The sequence below is a fragment of the Elephas maximus genome, chromosome 19 (assembly GCF_024166365.1).
Source record: "Elephas maximus indicus isolate mEleMax1 chromosome 19, mEleMax1 primary haplotype, whole genome shotgun sequence".
Taxonomy (NCBI): Eukaryota; Metazoa; Chordata; class Mammalia; order Proboscidea; family Elephantidae; genus Elephas; species Elephas maximus.
In genome coordinates this window covers 67394369-67416074 of record NC_064837.1, presented here as the reverse complement: position 1 = coordinate 67416074, position 21706 = coordinate 67394369, and the positions used below count along the sequence as shown (strand labels likewise).

At 51.9% G+C, this 21706-nt stretch overlaps 1 protein-coding gene across 2 annotated transcripts in view; it reads right to left on the bottom strand.

The window, feature by feature from the left end:
* The window catches only part of SEPTIN9 (septin 9), a 201174-nt gene that overhangs the window by 149141 nt on the left and 30327 nt on the right, over window positions 1-21706 (bottom strand). The window contains exon 1 of one of the 2 annotated variants that reach the window (XM_049861417.1): window positions 16553-17282. The exons of the other annotated variant lie outside the window; for it this stretch is intronic. Coding sequence (XP_049717374.1) covers window positions 16553-16574 — 22 coding nt within the window. The 5' untranslated portion in view covers window positions 16575-17282. Of the gene's footprint in view, window positions 1-16552; window positions 17283-21706 lie in introns of those variants that run through there. 2 annotated transcript variants of the gene reach the window in all.

The following is a 21706-nucleotide window of genomic DNA, read 5'->3' as shown; positions in this document are numbered from 1 at the left end:
CAGATAGTGGAGAGAGAAGGCTTGTCTGGCCTCCGCCACGTGGGAGTCAACCTTGCGCTGTTGATCTTGGTTCTCCTTTCCCTTGTGAAGTTAAAGGAGGTCAGACATCACCCCCAAGCCATTTTTACAATTTGTAAGAAAGAAAAACTTTCAAACGAACTCCCCCAAAACTCCAGCTCTAATGGGTTCCTTTGGTGAATTCTATCAAACATTTAAGAAGGAAATAACAGCAATCATATGCAAATTTTACAGAAAATTAAGAGGAGGGAACACTTCTACACCCATGTTTTGAGGCCAGAATAACGCCGATCCCAAAACCTGACAAAGACACTACAGAAAGGAAGGGAGAAAGGAAAAGAAGGAAGGAGGGGAGAGAGATTCCATTTACATAAAATTCTTAAAAATGCAAACTGACACAGGGTGATGTGGGTTGCCTGCAGCTGGGGGTAGAGTGAGGGACGGACAAAAAAGGGACATGAACTTTCTTGACTGTGCTGGTGTTTGGCAGATGGCTACAACTATCAAAACTCATTCCATTGTATGCTTGAAATGGATCCAGTTCATTGTACATAAATCACACCTTGATAAGTTAATAAAATCATTTCATTGACTATAACATTTACCAAAGGATGCACAAGACGTCTGCTTAGAGAAATTAAAGATCCCCCAAAATGACTAGACACCGTGTTCATGAACTTGAAGACTCACTATTGTTAAATGTCAGTTCTACCCAAACTGATCTCCAGGTTTCCACAAACTCATTTGAAATCCCAGTAGACTGGTTCATAAATGTGACCACCTGATTCTAAAATATATGTGGAAATGCAAAGGAGCTAGAAGAGCAAAAACACTGAAAAAGAACAAACGGGGGCGACTGCCACTACCTGATAGAAAGACTTCTATAAAGCTAAAGCCATCAAGAGTATGGTACCATGGATTGGACTGGACAATGGGTTGGAGAGGGATGCTGGTGAGGAGTGAGCTTCTTGGATCAGGTGGACACTTGAGACTATGTTGGCATCTCCTGCCTGGAGGGGAGATGAGAGGGTAGAGGGGGTTAGAAGCTGGCGAAATGGACACGAAAAGAGAGAGTGGAGTGAGAGAGCGGGCTGTCTCATTGGGGGGAGAGTAATTGGGAGTATGTAGCAAGGTATATATGGGTTTTTGTGTGAAAGACTGACTTGATTTGTAAACTTTCACTTAAAGCACAATAAAAATTATATATATAAAAAAGAGAGAATGGTACCGATTTACAATAGCCCCCAAGAAGATAAAATACTTAGGAATAAATCTAACCAGAGACGTAAAAGACCTACACAAAGAAAACTATGACACTACTGCAAGAAACCAAAAGAGAGCTACGTAAGTGGAAAAACATACCTTGCTCTTGGATAGGAAGACTCAACATTGTGAAATGTCAATTCTACCCAAAGCAATCTACAGGTACAATGCAATCACGATCCAAATTCCAATGACATTTTTTAATGAGATGGGGAAACAAATCTCACCAATCTCACATGGAAAGGGAAGAGGCCTTGGATAAGTACAGCATTACTGAAGAAGAAAAACAAAGTGGGAGGCCTCACACTACCTGATATTAGAACCATAGTCAAAACAGCCTAGTATTGGTATAACAACAGATATATAGACTAATGGAACAGGATTGAGAATCCAGACATAAATTCATCCACCTATGAGTGGCAGGTATTTGACAAATGCTCGAAGTCTGTTAAATGGGGAAAAGACAGTCTCTAACAAATGGTGCTGGCATAACTGGATATCTGCCTGCAAAAAAAAATGAAACAAGACCCATACCTCACACCATATACAAAAACTAACTCAAAATGGATCAAAGACCTAAATACAAAATCTAAAACGATAAAGAAAATGGAAGAAAAAACAGGGACAATGCTAGGAGCCCTAATACATGGCAAAAACAGAATACAAACTATAAGTAACAATGCACAAACACCAAAAGAGAAACTAGATAACTGGGAGCTTCTAAAAATAAAACACTTAGGCTCATCAAACAACTTCACCAAAAGAGTAAAAAGGTAACTTACAGACTGTGAAAAAATTTTTGCCTACGACATATCCGATCAGGGTCTAATCTCTAAAATCTACAAGATCCTGCAAAACCTCAACAACAAAAAGACAAATAACCCAATTAAAAAATGGGCAAAGGATTTGAACAGATACTTCACCAAAGAAGACACTCGGACAGCTAACAGATACATGAGGAAATGCTTATGATCATTAGCCATTAAAAACCATTAGAGAAATGCAAATCAAAACTACAATAAGATATCATCTCACCTCAATAAGGCTATCACTAATCTAAAAGACACAAAATAATAAATGTTGGAGAGGTTGTGGAGAGACTGGAACACTTATGCACTGCTGCTGGGAAAGTAAAATGGTGTAACCACTTTGGAAATCGATTTGGTGCTTCCTTAAAAAGCTAGAAATAGAACTACCATACGATCCAGTAATCCCACTCCTTGGAATACATCCTAGAGAAACAAGAGCCGTCACAGGAATAGATATATGCACACCTATGTTCATTGCAGCACTGTTCACAATGGCAAAAAGATGGAAACAACCTAGGTGCTCATCAACAGATGAGTGGATAAACAAATTATGGTATAGTCGCACAATAGAATACTACGCAGTGATACAGAACAATGATGAATCCTGAAAACACCTCACGACACAGATGAACCTGGAAGGCATTATGCTGAGAGAAGTTAGTCGCAAAAGGACAAATATTGTATGAGACCACTATTATAAGAACTCAAGAAAAGGTTTAAACATAGAAGAAAACATTCTTTGATGGTTATAAGGGTGGGGAGGGAGGGGGAGGGGCATTCACTAACTAGATAGTAGACAAGAATCATCTTAGGTGAAGGGAGGGACAACACACAATGCACGGAAGTCAGCACAACTGGACTAAACCAAAAGCTAAGAAGTTTCCCAAAGACAATTAAACACTTCAAGGGACAGAGTAGCAGGAGCTGGGGTCTTCAGACCATGGTGTCAGGGGACACCTAGGTCAACTGGCATAATAAAGTTTATTAAGAAAATGTTTTGCATCTCACTTTGTTGAGTGGCATCTGGGGTCTCAAAAGCTTGCGAGCGGCTGTCTAAGGTGCATCCATTAGTGCCAACCCACTTGGAGCAGAGGAGAATGAAGAACACCAAGGACACAAGGAAAACATTAGTCCAAGAGACAGAAAGGGCCACATAAATGAGAAATTCTATCAGCCTGAGACCAGAAGAACTAGATGGTGCCTGGCTACCATCAATGAGCACCCTGACAGGGAACACAACAGACAGCCCCTGACAGAGCAGGAGAAAAGTGTGGAGCGGAACTCAAATTCACATAAAAAGACCAGATTTAATGGTATGACTGAGGCTGGAGGAACCCTCGAGGCCATAGGCCCCGGACACTCCGTTAACCCAGAGCTAAAAACCATTCCTGAAGCCCGCTCTTCAGACAGAGATTACACTGGACTATAAAACATAAAATAATACTCGTAAAGAGTGTGTTTCTTAGTTCAAGCAGATACATGAGACCAAATGGGTGGCTCCTCTCTGGAGGCAGGATGAGAAGGCTGGAAGGGACAGGAGCTGGTTGGGTGGACATGGGAAACCCGGTGTGGAAATAGGGAGTGTGCTGTCACATTATAGGGACTGTAACTAGGGTCACATAACAATATGTGTATAAGTTTTTGTACGAGAAATTAACTTGAGCTGTAAACTTTCACCTAAAACACAATTAAAAAAAAGACTACCGCCAAGGGAAAAAAAAAAGGAGTATGATACCGGCAAGATAGATAAATTAATTAAAGGAACAGAGAAGATAACTCAGAAATAGACTCGCAAACTAATTTGCTCTGTAAACTTTCACCCATACCACAATAAAATGTTTAAAAAAAAGGAAATAGACTCACACTTAAACAGTCAGTTGATTTTCAGAAACAAACACACCAAAACAATCCAATGAGGGGAAAGAAACGTCTTTCCAAAAATTGAGCTGGGACAACTGGATACACATATTTAAAAAATGAACCTTGACCTCCCCAACTCACACCATGCACAAAAACTAATTCAAGATGGTTTTTAAACCTATACATAAATGCTATAACTATAAAATTTCTAGATTAAAATATTGAAAATAGCTTTGTGACTTGGGGGTGGGCAAAGTTTCTTAGAAAGAACACAAAAAGCATTGACTACCCTTAAAGAAAAAAAATTGTTAAATTAGACTTCATCCAAATTAAAGTCACAAACTTCTGTTTATCAAAATATACCATCAAGAAAATGAACTGGCAAGCCACTGAACAAGATAAAATACTTGCAATACACATGTCTGATAAAGGACCAGTATCTAGAATAAATGAATCTTACAGCTCAATATGACAATGTCAGGAAATTCAAATTTTAAAATGGACAAAATATTCAAAAATATCCACAAAGAAAAATATGTGAATAGCCAGTAAGTACATGAAAATGTGCTCAACAGCATTAGTCATCAGGCAATGCAAATTAAAGCCACAATGAGATACCACTACACACCCACCAGAATGACTAAAATTAAAAAGACTGACAGCACCAAATGTTGGCAAGGATGTGGAGCAACTGGAACGCTCACACATTGTTGATGGGGGTCTAAAATGGTGCAGACACCTTGGGAAGTGATCTGGCAGTTTCTTATAAAACTAAACATATACCTACCCAGCAATTCTACTTAGAGGCATTTACCTAAGAGAAATGAAAGCATGTGTCCACAGAAGGACTTGTACAAGAATGCTCATAGCAGCTTTATTTATAAGATTCCCAAAATGGAAAAACCAGGGGCCCATTAACCAAGGGCATAAGGAGGGTAACAAACACCCAGGGCAATCTCTTAAGTTTCACACCCCACCCCCCAATTTCAAGATGAATAAACGTTCATGGTGGTAACTTGTCAGCAACACCTCAGGAGAATCGCCTTCCCCCCTCTTGTCCAGCTGCCTCAGTCAGGCACCTTCCATATTTGTGTCACCTTGGAATGTCATTCTTCTGATGCCCCCTTGGACTTGCACCTGGGGCAAGTGTCCCCTTCTGGCCTCCCTCGCTATGCCTCTGTCGTCAACAGGAAAATAACTTAAAAACCATGATATGTTCATGCAGTGATCACTACTCAGCAAAAAAAAAGGATCAAACGACAGATACCTGCAGCAACACGAATAGAGCTAAGAAACCATTATGCTGAAAGAAGTCTTACACAAAAGAGTACACACTATATGATTTGATTTTTAGGAAGTTCTCAAATCGGCAAAATTAATCTGTGGTGGGAAAAATGAGAACTGTGGTTGCTTCCAGGGAAGAGGGGATGAGATTGACTGGGAAGTGGCATGAGGACCTTTCCGGGGTGATGGTGATAGTCTAGATCCTCACAAGGGTTTGGGATCAGAGTATATGATTTTGGCAAAACTCAGAGAATGGCACACTTAGGATCTGTGCATTTCATGGTGTATAAATTTTGCCTCAAAGAAAGAAAAAGATGCCATAAATAAATATTGAACTCTAGACAACGAAATACAAGCTGAAGTGTTTATAGGGTGATGTGTACTGGTCCCTGCAGCCTATCTGGAATTACATAAAAAAATAACATGGATTCTCGATGGACAGAGAGATTCAAAAGCCATTGCCATCCAGTCGGTTCTGACTCACAGTGACCCTACAGGACAAAGTACAACTGCCCCATAGGGTTTCCAAGGAGGGGCTGGTGGATTCAAACTGCCAACCTTTTGATTACCAGCTGAGCTCTTAACCACTGCACCACCAGGGCTCCGGACAGAGGGCTAGTTATGTGATGTTACAAATACAGTAACATGTTCATTATATGATCTAGGGGGTGGGCATATGGGTGGATGTTCACTGTAGAATTCTTTCATCTCTTCCATATGTTTCAAGTTTTTCATAATAAAAAGTTAGAAAAATTAAGATATTGAGATATGCTTAAAAAAGAAAGAAAAAAGAGGTGACAGCAAACCCTCCCTCTCCCCCTGATTCAGGCTGTGGAGACCCAGCCTTCCCCCATGCCCTGAAGCTTCCCTACCTCACTTGCCTCACCCAGTTCAAGGCCTGGAACCCTGAGGACCAAGCCCCAGACTCTGTCTCCAGTGCTCCCAAGCCCCTACCCCAGGCTAAGAGGTTCTCCCCCTTTGTAGGTCCATTCTCACCACCTGCCACCCGCCCCCACCCCTGCCTGCTGCTTGCGGGCACAGTTGATGGGAAACCCCCAGGGGCAGCCTCACACCTGCTTCCGTTCCCACAAGTAAAAATAAAAACCCAGTGGGAGCAGGGCTCTTGAAAGCCTGCACCGCCATCTCCTGGAAGACAGGCTTTCTGCAGCCAGACTCCTCTCTCCTTCAGGGGTCAGGAAGCCCCTGGGTGGAGCAAACGGTTAATGCTCTGTGCTGCTAACCTAAAGGCTGGAGGTTAAGCACACCCAGAGAGGTGCCTCGGGAGAAAGGTCTGGAGATTTAATTCAAAAAAATCAGCCATTAAGAACCCCAGGGAGCACAGTTCTACTGTGACACACATGGGGTTGCCATGAGTTGGAGTTCAGTTCAACGGCAGGTGGTTTCTTCGGAGTTCAAGGGTGTTTTGCAGCAGCCCCCTTCTCCCTTCCCAGGCTCACCTGGGTCCCCTCATGGCAGTAAACCTGAGGGCGCCGAAATACAAGGGTGATGCCTGTCCTCCAAACCTGGCCTCCCAGAGACGTGCACACTCCCCTTCCGGTTCCGCTGCCTCTCTCTGAGAGCGGGGAGCCGAGGGGCTGTTCCTGAGGCACACACTACCATTCCCAGCTCACACTCCCGCCCACCTCCTCACACCCACAGGGCAGACGAATGGAAGCGTCCTCTCCCAGTGGAGGCAAGTCCCCGGCCCACTGCCCCCCAGCCCCTTCCCCTCCCTCAGAGACATCAGGACAAGGACACTCGAAGCCCCTGTAGTCTGTAAATATTTCGAGGTCACCCATTCTAGAGCTGCAGTCCTCTCACTGCCGTCAGGCTGCCATGCCCTGTGATACTGCAAATACAGCAGTATGTTCACTGTAGGACCCAGGGGTGTACCGAGCAGCCACAGAGATGGTGAGAGCCCTGCATCACTGCGTGAAACATGCTGTCCCGCCCTCGGCCGTTTGCTGCCTGGTGGTGGGGGATGAGCCAGGGCATGACCAGCAGACAGCAGGATGCAGTCCAGGCTGGGGGACATCCAGCGTGAACATCTGGGGTGGCAGGACAGACAGGCAGGTGGGCTGGAAGCAAAGCCACAAAAGGAGAGGCCAGGGAAGGAGAGGCCACAGAAGGAAAGACGAAAGCAGAGGTTAGGGAAGGAGAGGCCATGGAAGGCCAGGCCACAGAAGTAAGGCCATGGAAGTACAGGCCAGGTTAGGAGAGGCTACTAAAGGGCAGGCCACAGAAGGACAAGCTACAGAACGGCAGGCCACAAAAGGGGAGGCCAGCGGCCCTTCCGCTGTGTGACAATGCCCTGTGCCCCTCACCCCATGCCCTGCGTGGACTGGCCAAGCAGCCCGGAGAAGGAGGCACGTCCCTCGATGTGAAGTCTGGTGCTTTACAAGATGTCTCCTCTGCGGAGTGCACGGCAGGATGTGCAGACCCCCCTTGTTCTTAGAGAGGCTCTTGACCCCCTCCATCCCCTCGTCTCACCACCCTAGCAGGGCACAAGGGAGGCGGGCCTGTGAGTGGGTACCCGCCTCCCACCGGTTCCCTCCTTCTGCACCCACCCCTAGCACCCTGCTCACTTCAGAGGGAGGAGTCCCTTCAGGAGGGCACTGGGTCCCAGAGGCACTTGGCTCCCAACACTCCTGGTGGCCGGCAACCCCGAGGGGTCAGAGGAGCTGGAAACACAGCAAACCCCAGCGGGGCAGCAGGGTCTGGCCTGAAGGAGAAGCAACAGGAGAAGGGCAGCCCTGGAAGGGCCAGGCCATGCTGAGACGAGGGGCCGGCCTGTGGGCTAGACGGGGGCAGGAAGCAGAGGGCACGCAAGGTCTCCCGGAGTTCGGTGTGAGAGAGGCCTCGTGGATCACGACTCGCTGTGGGCACCCCATGTCCTCTTTGCCCCTCTCAGGGAAGGTTCCAGAACCCCTCAGGTCTTGGCTAGTGCTGACCATGGAGGGAGATTCTGACTCAGTCCCAGCTCCAAGGGCTGGCAGAGAACATTCCAAGTCTCCCCCAGAGTCAGGGGCCCAAAGCTGGAGGGAAACATGGGGTTCAGGAGGCCAATGGGGAGCAGGCCTCAGACGAGCATGAGGCACACAGCCTGACCACACAGAGTTGGCACACTGATCCCCACAACAGCCATGCTGGGGGACTCGGCACCCACTTGAAGGGCGAGGAGATCCCTCCTATAAAGCTGAGTTTCTTCCTCGGGGCTGCTGCGGACCTGGGGCTGCCTGCTCAGGACTCAGGCCGCCCTGGCCTTGCAGGTCCCCCCCGCTGCCAAGCCCACACCAAGCCACAGCCAGCAGGCCTCAGCAGGGCAGGGCAGGGCAGGGTAGGGCAGGGCAGGCTGCCACGTCAGTGTGTCTGTCCAGCCTCTTCAAACACCAGTCCTACCCAGTAATCAGAAGCCCTCTCAGCTGCTTGCTCTCTGTCCTTATACAGGCTGCTCTCCAGCAGCCGCAGGGCACTCAGCTCCTGCCACGTGGTCCAAGTGGCTCCCGTCATAAACCCAAAACTCTGTTGCCTTCGAATGGCTTCTGACTCATAGTGACCCTATATAATAGAGTAGAATTGCATTTCCAAGGTTGTAATCTTTACGGAAGCAGACTGCCACATCTTTCTCCTGAGGAGCAGCTGGTGAGTTCTAACTGCCAACCTTACGGTTAGTGGCTAAGAGATTTAACCACTGCGCCACCAGGACTCCTGGCTCCCATCATACCTAGAATAAAATCAAAGCCTTCCCCAGGGCCTCCAAGGCCCTGTTACACCTGGCCGCACCAGTCTGCCAGTCTTAAACCTGCCCCTCGCCTCCCAGGGCACACTCCAGCCCCTCAAACCTTCGGGAAGTTCCTGCCTCAGGGCCTTTGCACGTGCTGTTGCCTTTGCCTGGGCACTGTCCCCCTGGTCCTTCTGGTCATGCAGATTCCAGCTCAACGTGCCCTCTGCAGGGAGGGCTTCCATTAAATGCCACCCCCCACAACACACACACGCACTTAGTAACAATCATACCCCTGTTCTCGGTTTCTTCACAGCTTTTATCTGAGATTATATCTTGATGTGTTTACTTGTTAGCTGCCTAGCATCTAGTTCGGATTACAAGTCCCAAGGGAGCAGGGACTGTGTCTCTGGCTCCTCCTTGCTGGTCAAGAACCCAGGGCAATGTCTACACATAGCACACACACTGGGTGCTGTCGAGTCAACTCCAGCTCATGGTGAACCCACCTGTGTGTCAGAGCAGAGCTGGGCGCCACAGGGTTTTCAATGGCTGATTTTGGGGAAGTAGATCTCCAGGCCTTTCTTCCGAGGTGCCTCTAGGTGAATATGAACTGCCAACCTATGGGTTGGTAGCCGAGTGCATTAAAAATTTGTGGCAACCAGGAAGAGCCCTACACGTAGTGGGGTCCCAATAAATACTTGCCAAATTCATTGGACACCCCGTCTTTTCATCCAAGACACAGGACCCTGGGGGGCGTTGACTAACCCAAAGCCAAGGATGCAAAGGCAGCCTGATAGTGAATAGCTGTTGGGAGAGCGTGCTAGGGAGGTGTCAGAGACTGGGCACCCTGGCACCCTGGGCTTGTGGCTCCTGCCACCTGCGGCCCTGACAGCCCATCCATCAGCCAGGGCAGATCAGCCAGCCCAAAAGCCTTTTAAAGTTTTCACAGCAAAGCTTGTTCCCAGAGTCCATGTCTCTTCATTACTATTGGAGGGGTGTGTTGCTTTGTTTATTCAGCTTTGCTCAAGTCAGAGTTTCCTCATTTGTACAAAAAGAGGGGGGCGGGAGTTGGGTCAGAAGGTCTAAAGCCACAAGCTTCAACAAGAGAGAGGAGCTCCCTGCCCCACAGTCTGTGTGACTGTCTGTCCTGAGTTTGGGTGCAGTCTGGGGCCCAAAACAGCCTCCAGAACTTGGTCCACTTGTTAACAGAAAATCTCCCCAGGTTGTCCTTTAGGCTCCACCCCCCCACTCCTGTCCCAGGCCTCGTCCCTCCCTCCCCGCCCCCCCAGCACCTGACCACCACGATCCTGAGCACAGGGCCAGGCCAACCTTGGGGCTGTGGACTGAACTGTGTTCCCCAAAAGATATGTTAGAATCCTAACCCCTGGTACCCGTGAGCATGACCTTGTTTGGAAATAGAGCTGTTGAAGAAGAAAATAGTGACCACAAAAGAAGCTAACACCCAAGAGATGAAGCATGAAGGGCGTTGTAGGAGAATATTTAATAACATAGGAAAATGATCATATACAATGCTAAGTGAAAAAACAAGGTACATATCCCCCCGTCCCCGTTGCCAACGAGTCCTTCCCAACACATAGCAACCCTATAGGATAGAGTAGAACTACCCCATAGGGTTTCCAAGGAGCGGCCGGTGGATTCAAACTGCTGAGCTCTTAACAACGGTGCCACCAGGGACCCAGTTACAGATCAGCCACCAAAAAAACCAAACGCATTACCATCAACCCTTAGGGGTTTCCAAGCCCTGGTGGCATCCTGGTTAAGAGCTTGGCTCCATGGAAACCCTACGGGGCAGTTCTACTCTGTCCTACAGGGTCACCGTGATTGGAAACAGCACGGGGTTGGGTTTGGTAGTCTGCATGGAAGCAGACTGCCACATCTTTCTCCCCTGGAGCAGCTGGTTGGGTATGAACTCCCCAACCTGAGCGCTTAACCTCTGCACCACCAGGGCTCCTTTAAAAATCAGCAGGTCCCCAAAATTCTGTGTCTCTAACTACAAAATGCATAAATATATATGATACATGATATTTGGAAGCTATAAAACATAATGCTAATACTGGTTTGAGAAGAGAAACAGTGTTGTTGAAGACGTTGTCAGTTAACCTGAGGTCGTGTAGGGTAAGGTGGGTCCTATCCCATCTGAGTGGTGTCCTTATAAACAAAGAGAGACACAGGGACAGAGGGAGATGACCCTGTACGGATGCATCTATGTCAAGGAACACCTGGGGCCACCAGAAGCTGGAAGAGACAAGTAAGCCCCCTCGCCTAGAGCCTTCAGAGGGAGCGTGGTCTGGCCAACACTTCAATTTGGACTTCTAGCTTCCAGACTGTGAGACAATAAATTTCTGTTACAAGCCACCCACTCTGTGGTGCGTTGTTACGGAGGCCTCAGGATACTAAGATGGGGTTCAGGATTCCTCTAAGGAACCCCGGGGCTCCCTACCCAGGCTAGGCCTGAGCGAAGGCAGCCCAGAAGTGACTCCCCCATCAGTGGCCTAGGGCAGGCACAGTTGGACAAGTGAGGCAAGACAGGGCAGCCAGACCACTGAGAACAAGACATGCTTCTGCATGGGGGGCCTCGGGAGACCCTGGTGGCCTCCGCTATCAGCCCAGAAAGGCTCAGACGTGGGCTTCTGGGAAGAGAGCACACCTGGGCCCACCAGAGCTCCCTGGCTGGCCTGAGAGGGGAAGGAGTGCCCCTCCTCCCTGCCGCCCAGCAGAGCCAGCGGGACATGAGAGAAGACAAGAGTGAACCCACAGTCCAGGTGAGACGTGGAGCCCAGGCACCCCAGATGACAGTCCAGGTGAGGAGCGGAGCCTGGGCACCCCAGATGACAGTCTAGGTGAGGAGCAGAACCTGGGCATCCCAGCCCACAGTCTAGGTGAGGGGCAGAGCCTGGGCACCCCAGCCCATAGTCCAGGTGAGGGGTGGAGCCCGGACACCCCAGATGACAGTCCAGGTGAGGGGCAGAGCCCGGGCACCCCAGCCCACAGTCCAGGTGGGAGGTGGAGCCCGCTCACCCCAGCCCTGGCAGAACCTGCCACTGTTTTGGGACAGTCTCAATCTCGTGTGATGCAGTGACTTAAGGCCACACTTGACGCATAACAACCTGATGTCCATGTCACTCCTTAGCGGGACTTACATAGAAATAAGTTCTCCAGCCAGGAAAATCTTGGACAGACCCAATCTGAGGCTCAGAAAAATTACAAAGCACCTGGCACAGGTGCCTTCGGAGAGCTGACCAGGTATGGCCCCTCTGGCCTGCACTCCCTTCAGGGCCTCCTGCCTGTCCCTAGTTCCTCTCCACTCCAGGGCCTGCCCGCTCCCCTCGCCTCACCCCTGTGCCTTACCACCCCTCACCTGTAGCTGAGCACCAGCCTAGGGGGCACAGGAGAGCTTGCAGAGGATGAAGCAACTTCCCACAGGCCGCAGAAGGGGAGCGAGCACGCTAGGTGAGTGCTCTGTGACCCCCCCGCCCCCGCCCCATGAGCGCTCTGGGTACCCTGCCCCTGGGTGAGTGCTCTGTCCCTCTACCCTCTTGGGTGAGCTCTCTGTCCCCACTGGCCCCCTTGGGTAAGTGCTCCTTGCCTCTCCCACGAGCACTCTGTACCCCCTGCCCCCCCTCCGGGTGAGCACTTTGTGACCTCCTCCCCCCGTGACCACTGTGACCTCCTCGCCCCTGGGTTAGTAGTCTGTGACCCCCCTCCCCACAGAAGCACTCTGTGACCCCCTCCTCCCTGGGTGAGCACTCTGTGACCCCCTCCCCACCTTGAGCATTCTGTGATGCCCTGCCCCCCCGTGAGCACTCTGTGACCCCTCCCCCCGGGTGAGCACTCTGTGACCCCTCCCGCCTGGATGAACACTCTGTGACCACCCTGGCTGAACAATCTGTGACTCCCCCTCTCCCCTTGAGCACTCTGTAACCCCCCTCCCCCCGGGTGAACACTCTGTGACCCCCTAGGAGCATTCTGTGACTCTCCCTCCCCCCATAAGCACTCTGTGCCCCCTCCACCCTGGGTGAGCACTCTCTGACCCCCTTCCCCCAGGTAAGTGCTCTGTGACTCCCCCTCACGTGAACACTTTGTGGCCCCCTCCCCCCTGGGTGAGCACTCTGTGACCCCTTCCCCCCAGCACTGTGACCTCCTCCCCCCCAGCATTCTGTGACTCCCACCCCTCGGGGAGCATTCTGTGACTCTCTCCCACCCCTCCATGAGCGCTCTGTGCCCCCCCCCCAGGGCTCGCATCGGCCAGAAATGTCCCCCTCTCTGCATACAACCCCATTAAGTCCAGATCCCGACCCCACCCCCCCACCCCCCACTCCCCTACCCCCCAACCCCCCGTGTGCTGTCCTCAGTGAGCTAGGTTAACGACTCCCCAGTGGAAAGTTCCCTTCTTAAAGATTCTCTCCCTGAAATACAAAATTTTGGAACAAGATAAAACTGCTTAATTTGTAAAAGCCACAAACCAGTGCAGAACCAAAAAAAAAGAGCCGACCCTGGCTGGAGGGAGAGGCCTTCCGTGCCTCGGCAGCCCGTGACTCATCAGGGCCTGCTGACAAACCCTCGAACCCTGTGGCATTTTCTGGAGAAGGCCAGCCTCACACAGGCCAGGGGTGCCAGACAGCTACATTTGCAAACCAGGGACAGAGAGAGGAGAGAGCAGATCTAAGGACCCCTGAAGGCACAGACACTGGCCCCTAGCCCCTCAGGCAGGACCGGCTCCTCTCCACCGACCCTTTCTGAACAGCTGCAGGACAGCGGCTGCCAGCCTGGGCTGGACACCCTGTAACGCCAGCCCAAGGGGCATGGCCAGCATGGATAGCCCTCTGGAAACCCTAGGGTGGAGAAGTCCGGCCGGGGCAGGCCCCTGTCCCAGGCCCTTGGCCTCTGCTCCCCCAGTCCCACAAGGTGGGGGGTAGGGTTTGGGACAGCTGTCACATACGCCCACCCAATGCTGAGGCCGCAGGGTGTGAGCTGGGAGCCCAGGGAAGGTCGGTGGAAGAGTGAGGCCAACACTTAGAACCCCTGCTGGCGGTGGTGGAGGGGGGTGGGGAGGGAGGACACGCCGCCTGGAGTCCATGCTGGTCCAATTCCCTCACAGGACAGATCAGAAAGCTGTCATTTGGAGTCGCTCAGTTAAGATGTGACCCAGTCTGTGGAGCCAGGGAAATGGCTCAGGTATAACACCTGCAGCCAGCTGTACCTGAGTTTTGAAAAGGAGACTTTCTTTGAATGGAAACATGCCACTTTTGCATCAAGGCCCACCCCAGAGAAGGCCCACTTCACTCCTGGCTGGGCTCAGGGCAGTCGGCAAGTCACAGAATCGACTTTTGCAAAGAGTTTGTTTCATTCATGGAAAGTGCCCGGGGTTGGTTTGCCCATGAGGTCCCAGAGGATTGCAGTCCCTTCCCACCCTTGGAGCGCAGGCACCCCCAACTGTGTGACCTGGATCCCGTGTCCCCTCAAGGTCATCGCCCTGTCCCTGGGCTTGGACATCAGTAAAATGAAGCCCTGCCAGGCCAGGGGAGTGGGCACCCTCCAGGAGGAGGCGCAGGCCTCACGCTCACTGGCCAGGTGCTTGTGGGGTGGTCCATTATGAAAACAGGCCTGGCATAGTCCCTTGTTGCCCCCTGCCCTAAAGCCCAGCCAAAGCCAGGGGACCCTGTCTGTACCCCCACTTGCCCCCAGCCGGCCCACATCACCGAGCTCAAACACAGACTGTTTCTCGTGGGCTGCTGCCCTCCACTGGTCTCCAGTGCTGCCCCACCTCCTCCTGCAATCAGTCTGCTGGGCCCATTTGTGCATGCCCACTGGCACACTCACACACACATACACATACACATATGCATATTCCTGTACATGCACACGCAGACGTGCAGACATGCACACACATACACACAGTCATACATGCAGACATGCACCCACACATGCCGACATGCACATACATACATGTAGACATGTACAAACATGCACGTACACACAGATGCATGCACGTGCACTACACATATGCACATATGCACACAATGCACACATATACACTCATGCACACACGTACTGTGTGTGCACACATGCTCACATATGCATACCCATGTACTATGTGTGTGCACACATGCTCACACGCACACATCCACTCACGCACTAACACGCATGCACATGTCCACACACAGCCCGTCGGCAGTACTTGGATTGGGTTCCCTCTCCTCTCTGTGGCTGCCCCACAAGTCCTGGCATCACATCAGGGAATTGGATTGGGCCCCGGAGCAGCAGGCAAGGGACCCATCCTTCCGAGCGCCTCTGAGCTGAGGCTCCTTCTCCCATGCTGTCTAGGATGCCTTCCCTACAACAGACCGCGGCCAAAGGCCCTGTGTGGGAGGGACACCTGTAGCCCCATTATGACCCACTGGTCATCTCAGAAGACTGGGAGCCGGAGTGTGGCTCAGGCCCAGCCCAGGATGCAGAAGCACGGAGCGTGGGGTGGTGATGAACTGTAATTACTGAAGACGATGCTGTCAGATGACGGTGACCGCGGCCGTGGCGCACCATGGATAATTGAGGGTCTGATGAGTTCTGCCCTAGAAAACAGGACTTTCTAACTGCGGTGACTGGGGGGGGCCCTTCCTCTTCGTTTGTTGGTTCACCCCCCCACCCCCCCGATCCATGAAGCTGTTCCGCCATGGGACTGCTGACATAAAAGGCCGCTTGGCCTGTCTCTGAGGATTGGGGCCCAGGACTGGGACCCCACAGACACCTGGGGGCTGGTCAGAAACCCGTGAGGTCCCCCCAGCCCAAGAACCACCTGTCCATTCTCACTCCCTGCCCTGAGGTGACATCAGATGCTTTAAACGGGCCTCCGGGCACAGCCCATCTTTATCTCATAATATCCCTCAGCAACTGTTGGTGACCGTCACCCTCCATCACAGGGGTCCCAGGTAACAACAGGACCCAAAAGACACGGCCACCCCCAAGCGAATTTGTCTTGGTTAATTCCAGAAGTTTCCGGCAGAACAGGACATGCTTTCTCTGCTGTGCGTGCGAGAGTACACGCACGCGCATACACACGCACACACGCCCAGCTCATCCAAGCACCGGGAGCTTCCCCCTCTGTAATCAACTCCCAGGATGGCACAGAAATGCTATTTCAGAGAGAGACCAAGGAGGCCTTGAAGACAGACTTCGGCTGGCAGCAAAAAAAACAAACCACACAGTGGACAAACAAACCACCCACCCGGCGTCCCAAACCCGCACACCAGAGGCAGGTCCCCCCACCCTCTTCCCGGATTTCGGCGCCGACAGTCTCGGCATTCACAGTTGTCTTCAGATGCAGAAAGGCACGCTGGAGAAGGAACGAGAAATCACCAGGGGAGCAGACAGCAGAGTTTAAATAACACCCAGGCTTAGCAGAGCCAAGCTTGCAGAACAATGTTCGGGCCAACAAACTCAGAATGGCCACAGGGAAAAGAAGTGTTCCTACAAAGATGAGCCAAAGTGGCCCTTGGGTGTCCTGAAGCACAAACCAAGGGCCCAGTTCAGGGGCCGGAGGCGGAAGAGGAGGAAATGGGAAAGGCGCGTTGGTGCCTACCTGTGATCCGGTCTCTCTCCATTACCACGGATAAATTTAACCGGAGGCGGGAGTCCCGGCGTCCTTCGTTGCAGAGCGTCCTCCCTTCCTCACCCCCGTGGCTCTCCCTCTTTCTGCCTCCTCCTCCTCTCCTCCTCCTCCAAAAACACCCTTTGTCTGGTCTAATTTCTTCAATCTGTTGCAATCACAGATGTATCCAAATTACCACATTTCCATGTGCTGATCATATGCTTGTGCTCCAAACTGAAGGAGCATTGTCTCTTTGCAACAGGAGGAAAAAGGGAGCAGGAGAGAAAGAAAAAAGGCAGAGGAGGAGAGAGAGCAGACACGGGCCCTGGAAGAGTCCACGGTCCTCCCCACGCACGAGCTGGGCGGCTGGCTCCCGAGCCAGCCAGCGAGCGGTGGCTTTGCGAGCGGTGACCTCAGAGGTGCAGCTTCCGGCCGCGCAGCCTCTTCTCTCCACCCCCTCCAGCCCCCTCCACCCCGAGCCTCTGCTCCGTTTTAATATCCACTTGGAGATGCTTAACTTAGCCTCTTGGAAACCAACTCCCAGAGTCAAATTCCTGGCGACTCTCAAAGTCTTTCATTTTCCTGGTCCGGCGATCCTTTGGTGGAAGCGTTTAAAAAGCCCAGTTCCTGCGAGCCTGCTGGCCGCCGTTCGCCAGGGCCAGACGGGAGGGAGGGAGGGAAGGATGCCGCACCCCGGCCCCCGAGGAGGCTCAAGAGCACCTGCCCGGAGCAGTCACCCCTTCGGATGGACGCCCCAAGTGTCCCATCAGCCTGCGGTGACAAAGGCAGCTGGCTGTCCCCGCCCCACCAGAGAGGCGAGGAGGACGGAGACTTCCTGGAAGATTCCGACCACAAGCTCATGAGTCAGTGAGTCTCGGCTGTCCCCTGGGAAGGGAAGTCTCCTGAAGGCCACTGGCCCCAGACACAGCGCCTCTTGGGAGCAGGGTTGGGGTGGGGGCTCGGCGTTGGTCCCACCTGCTCACCTGGGGTCCCCACCCGCAACTGGTCAGAGTCAGGCCAGGTCGATGGGCAGGGGGGTGACACTGCATGTCTCTGGGCCTGGGGGGCACCCTCTGTCCTTTCAGCTTCACCTTTTGGGGTCCAACTGGTGGCCCTCCGCCAGACACACAGAAGGGCTTTGTTAGCTGGACAGTTTAATGAAAACGAGTTTTCCGTACCAATCTTTAATACTCAGGGGATTTTGCTGAGAAGGCCAGATTTTCAGCCTCTTTTGAAAAAGGCAGGGCACATGGCAATCCTGGAGACACCGCCCTGCTGGCTGCATGGGCTGGCTTGAGTAGTATTGCCCCATAGATGAATCACACATTTTCTGATCCCCACGGCTCAAACGGTTAACGCTTGCCTGCTAACCAAAAGGGAAGTTTCCAGTCCACCAAGAGGTGCCTCAGAAGAAAGTCTTGGCAATCTATTTCTGAAAATTCAGCCATTGGAAACCCTATGAAGCACAGTTCTACTCTGACACACATGGGGTCACCATGAGTCAGAATCGACTCAACAGCAACTGGGAGTTTTTTATGGTCTCTTTACTCGTTTCCATTATTTGATGGGCCCTGTGGGGTGGAGGGGGCTAAATCTATAATCCCTGCCCTAGGCAGCCAAATGAGCCGTGTGTCATCAGGCACAGCCTTGCTCCCTTACAAATGACAGAGTCAAAGGACCTGAGAGCTGCTTCAGAACAGGGTCCCCAGCCCCTGCCTGCCCAGGACGGGACCCCACGTCCTCTAGGCAGCAAGGCCATCTTCTCAGGGTGGGGACAATGTCTAGCCTCTGGGAGACAACCAACAGCAACCACCACCTGCTAGCAGGGCCTAGAGGAGCACCCCAAAGGGAGGATGATGGCAGCATCTCAGCCAAGAGGAGGCCTTAGGGCTCTGGGCACTGTTGCCCACTGAATAATGCCCCAAAGATATCAGGTCTTAACCCCTGGAACCTACAATGTGATCTTATTTGGAAACAGGGTGGTTGCACACGTGATCACGTTAAGGATCTCCAGATGGGGTGATTACTCTGGATTACCTGCGGGGGCCCTAAACGCCATCGTTGCTGTTGTTGTTGCTATGTTGTTGTTGGGTGCCCTCAAGTTGGTTCTGACTTAGAGTGACCCCATGTGACAGGGCAGAACTGCTCCATAGGTTTTCTAGGCTGCAACCTATCGGATCCCAACTCATGGAACGCCCTGTGTGTACAGTAGAACGGCACCGCAGGGTTTTCACAGCTGTGACCTTTCAGAAGCAGATCACCAGGCCTGTCTTCCAAGGCACCTCTTGGTGGGCTTGAACTATCAAACTTTGGGCTACTAGTCCAGTGCTTTACCATTTGCAAAAGAAGCCCTGGTGGCACAAACAGTTAAGCGCTGGATTTGAACCCGCCACTCAGTGGGAGAAAGACGTGGCAATCTGCTTCTGTAAAGATTATAGCCAAGAAAACCCTATGGGGCAGTCCTACTTTGCAAACACGGGATCGTTAAGAGTAAAATGGGCTTTGATGGCACCTAACAGCAACCGTTTGCACCACCCAGGATTTCCTTGTTGCTGTTGGGTGCCTTCAAGTTAGTTCCGAATTATAGCGACCCTATATGACAGCCATGGAAGCAGCAGTCAAGAAATCAAAAGACGCATTGCATTGGGCAAATCTGCTACAAAGGACCTCTTTAAAGTGTTGAAGAGCAAAGATGTCACCTTGAAGACTAAGGTGCCCCTGACCCAAGCCATGGTATTTTCAATCACATCATAGGCATGTGAAAGCTGGACAATGAATAAGGAAGACCGAAGAAGAGTTGACGCCTTTGAATTGTGGTGTCGGCGAAGAATGTTGAATATACCATGGACTGCCAGAAGAAGGAACAAGTCTGTCTTGGAAGAAGTGCAACCAGAATGCTCCTTAGAAGCAAGGACGGCGAGACTGCGTCTTACATACTTCGGACATGTTGTCAGGAGGGATCAGTTCCTGGAGAAGGACATCATGCTTGGCAGAGTACAGGGTCAGCGGAAAAAAGGGAGATCCTCAGCGAGGTGGACTGACGCAGTGGCTGCAACAGTGAGCTCAAGCATAGCACCGATTGTAAGGATGGCGCAGGGCCGGGCAGTGTTTCGTTCTGTTGTGCACAGGGTCGCTATGAGTCGGAACTGACTCGACGGCACCTAGCAACAACAACAACATGCGACCGAGTAGGACTGCTCCATAGGGTTTTCTACGCCGTAACCTATAGGATCCCTATGAGTCGGAATCGACTCGACGGCATACAACAACAATTTTTACAGAAGGAGCTCTGGTGGCACAGTAGTTAAAGTGCTCGGCCACTAACCAAAAGTTGAAAGTTGGAACCCACCAGCTGCTCCGTGGGAAAAAGATGCAGCCACCTGCTTCCGTAAAGATTAAAAAAAAAAACAGTAAAAATTATAGCCTTGGAAATCCTATGGGCCAGTCCTACTGTGTCCTATAGGGTCTTATGAGTCAGAAGCAACTCAGCAGTAACGGGTTTTTTGAACCTTTATTGGAGCAGATCACCAGGTCTTTCTCGCACAGAGCCACTGGGTGGGTTCAAACCTCCAACCTTTGGGTTAGCAGCTGAGTGCTTAATTGTTTGCGCCACCAGGGCTCCTCTGAGGAACTTCCTGCTGGTATTGAATTTAGAAACTACAGGAAAAGGCTAAAGAAGGAACTTTTTAATCCCACATGGGATTCTCCAGCACCAACTCCCACTGTGGCCAGCCAGAGGCCTCCAGGCCAAAGGCCTGGGCTGGCCAGTGGGTGGGCCGAGGGGCCGATCACCCCTGCAGCCTCACTGTTAAGCTCTGGCCGCGTTGCTGTGGCTGGTGCAGCTGCTGAGCTGACCTGGGTTTTACACGGCAGAGTCTAGCGCCAGCTCCACTTCCCCAGCCGTGCTGAAAACTCCACGCATTCTGGTCCAGGCGGGGGAGAATTTGAAACAGAAAACCTGGCAGCACCGGCTGGCTCCTACCAGGCCTGAGTGAGTCACGAGCCTGGCTGAAGGGGTGAGGCTGGGGCTGTTTGTTGGCAGGGTGGGAGGCTGATCCCTCGCTGCTCACAGCCTCAGGGCAGCACCCCTCAGCTCCAGGACTGTCCAGACTGTGTCCGGAAGTGGGTTCCCCTTTGCTCCTCCCTCAAGAAGAGCAAGATAGAAGGACTCTGTGGTTCTGTAAAGCTCCGCAAACTCCATGAGCCATCCTGCAGTGAGGCGGGCTGCTGGCTCTGTTTAACCCGGCATTTCCCAAATGGGACCAATGCTTGCCCCTACCCATCCGGGGGAGACAGGACTCCTAGGGCCACAGCTTCCAGAAACTCTGCTTGGGCCAGTCCACAAGCTCAACTCCCCAGCACCCCAGCCTGCCCACATCCTGAGGGTGAGCACTGGTACCCAACCACCCACTCTGAGAGTTCTCAGGGCCGCCTCCTAGCCCTTCACCCTGCAGCCCCACACCCATGACCCACATACCCCTTCCCTGTGACATCACCAGCACCAGTTTCCAATCTTAGCCCAAATCGCAGCATGGGAAGGCTGGAGTCCCAAGACAGGAATGTGAGTGCGCTGCCCAGGAAATGTGGTGTTAGCCCTGCTTTGCTCGGCTCAGGGGCAGTTTTTGGAAAAGGCTCTGTTCTCAAGCTCAAATACCTCCTCCATCAGGAAGCCTTCCCTGACTGCCCTCCCTCTTCTCCAGCTCCAGACGCAGCCTGCCATCAGGGCCTTCTTGCTATCTATTTCACTCCTCAATGGAAATAGCACCCCTAACTTTAAATGTCTACAGACCGAGCCCCAGCTCCCACGTGGAGCAAAAGTAAAAGGGAGGGCGGGAGGGCCCACTTCTGGTTCGCCATCTACCTCTCCGGTGGATTCAGGCAGAGCAGCCACCTGGGCTCTTCGGCCCAGGCCCAGGGAAGGCTTTTTTGCAATTACCCAGAGTAAAGAGTTCGGTCCCACCCCTGGGGGCACATAGCCTGGGGCTGGCGGACCCCGGGACCACCCTGGACACCCACGCTTCTGCCCACTCCAGGATGCACAATCGTGTGGTGTCCCAGCACCCACCTGGGAGAGGACAAAAAAAGCAAGAGGTGTTTCCCAGCGTGCACTGGGCCAGGAGCCCCAGAACCCAGGAAGGGGACGCA